General features: G+C 52.9%; 1 protein-coding gene across 1 annotated transcript; it reads left to right on the top strand.

The window, feature by feature from the left end:
- The first annotated feature begins 203 nt into the window (after positions 1–203).
- LOC125522066 (putative RING-H2 finger protein ATL71) lies at positions 204–1,161 on the top strand. The gene has a single exon (XM_048687139.2). It carries the CDS (start codon positions 320–322, stop codon positions 854–856), a length of 537 nt encoding a protein of 178 aa, XP_048543096.2. The 5' UTR covers positions 204–319; the 3' UTR covers positions 857–1,161.
- The last annotated feature ends 635 nt before the right edge of the window (positions 1,162–1,796 follow it).

Here is a 1,796-nt window from a genome sequence, read left to right as displayed (position 1 = left end):
AGAGATGTATCAGACAAAGAGCACGCGAAAATCCAGATGTTGCGCACATCTCATGTCACCCTGGAATAGCAAATTTGAGTAAACAAAAGCCTAAGCACACGAAGATGCACTTCCAGAAGCAAACGAATCCGCATCAACGTCGAATTAATCGGAACGCCGATGAACAAACCAGCCACGCTACATTGACACTGACTAGACACGCCACGTCGTCCCCTGCGTCTCCACGCCTTGTACCTTCCCTGCGCCCGTCCTCGACCACAGCTCGCCACGCAAAGCTCCTCCCCGTTGACGTCGCTAACAACATCCACGGAGAGCAGCGATGGGCACCGGCGGCCCGTCGCCGCCCGGCGCCCCGCACGGCCTGTTCGGGTCGAGCGGCGCCGGCGGGTTCGGCTACGGCCTGGCCGTCTCCGTCGGCATCCTCCTCCTCGTCTGCACCGTCGCCTTCGCCGTCTACCTCTGCTGCGCCCGCGCCTCGTCGTCCATGCCGGTGGCCGACGCCCGCGGGATTCCGGCGCCGGCGCCGCCCCGCCGCGGCAACGGCGACGTCGAGCTCGGCGGCATCGACGCGGCGACGCTGGAGGCGTACCCGGCGGTGGTCTACAGGGAGGCGAGGAAGCCGACCTCGGAGGAGGGGCAGCACGCGGCGTGCTGCGCCGTCTGCCTGGAGAGGTACGCGGACAGCGACGTGGTCCGGGTGCTGCCGGACTGCGGCCACCTGTTCCACCGCGGCTGCGTCGACGCGTGGCTCCGGCGGCGGCCCACGTGCCCGGTGTGCCGGACGTCGCCTCTGCCCAGCCCCATGCCCACGCCTCTCGCCGAGGTGACGCCGCTGGCGCTGCCGAGGCCGGCGTGAGGCGAGCCCCCTGGTGTCTCTCCGCGGACATGGCGTCCTTGAAGTTTTCTGGGCTTGCTCTCTGTTTTCTTCCCATCTGCATTACGTCTAGACGCCACATGTAATTAGAAGGTGATTAGTTTTGGTCAGTAATTTTTTGCTGATGTAAATTTGTGTATGAGGTTAGCAGGGCCGGCCTTGACATTCAAGAGGCCCTTGTGCAAATTGAGAAAATGGGCCCTTATACACTACTATATAATAGACAAAAAAACCTTCCAAGCCTATCATATAGAAGGAAATTCATATAAAAGTAAAAATTTCATTAGCAAATATGGTGTTAATACACCACGGTCCACAGATATATCAGATGATCATAGGATTAGGATACACGCTCCAACAACCTAGAAGTCTTGTCTTAACTCTTAGCTAAATAAATATGTGACATTGTTCTCAAATTCTTGATCCAATTCGCAGAAGCTACAATTCCAATCTAGCAGTCCAACCACAAACGTGCATCAGCAAATTTCAGGAGCCACCTGAAAAATACACAAAAAAGAAGTGAATGGCATACAATACTCAAGAAAAACGACACCTTCAAGCATTTTTGGATGCAAAATCACTAATAATAGTGTCAAGATCAATCTTATCCAAAATATCTTTCTGAATAAAGCACATGGCCAAGCCATTCAATCTCTCATGTGAAATGGTTGATCTCAAATAGTTCGTGATTTTAGTTTCGAAAAAGGAACAGTTAAAAGGAGAGAGAACACCTGAATTCTTGTCTTTTGAATCCTGTTCTTGGTCTCTTGGAGCAAATAGAAGAAATCCAACGCTGCTCCACATTGCTCTAGAATGCCACAGCTGGCCCTGGAATCAAGCAGGTCAAACATCATCACATCAATTCATCATAAGCAGAAAAATAGACAAGGGAAAAAATTACGAGGAACGGCCTGGACTTCAC

Source organism: Triticum urartu, chromosome 7A (genome assembly GCF_056163025.1).
Source record: "Triticum urartu cultivar PI428250 chromosome 7A, HENAU_Tu73, whole genome shotgun sequence".
Classification (NCBI taxonomy): Eukaryota; Viridiplantae; Streptophyta; class Magnoliopsida; order Poales; family Poaceae; genus Triticum; species Triticum urartu.
The sequence above is the reverse complement of the archived record's forward strand: the minus strand, read 5'-3'. Positions and strand labels throughout refer to the sequence as shown.

Bases quoted from the DNA above. Each gene is read 5' to 3' on its own strand.
- LOC125522066 (XM_048687139.2), top strand. From the start codon at position 320: ATGGGCACCGGCGGCCCGTCGCCGCCCGGCGCCCCGCACGGCCTGTTC.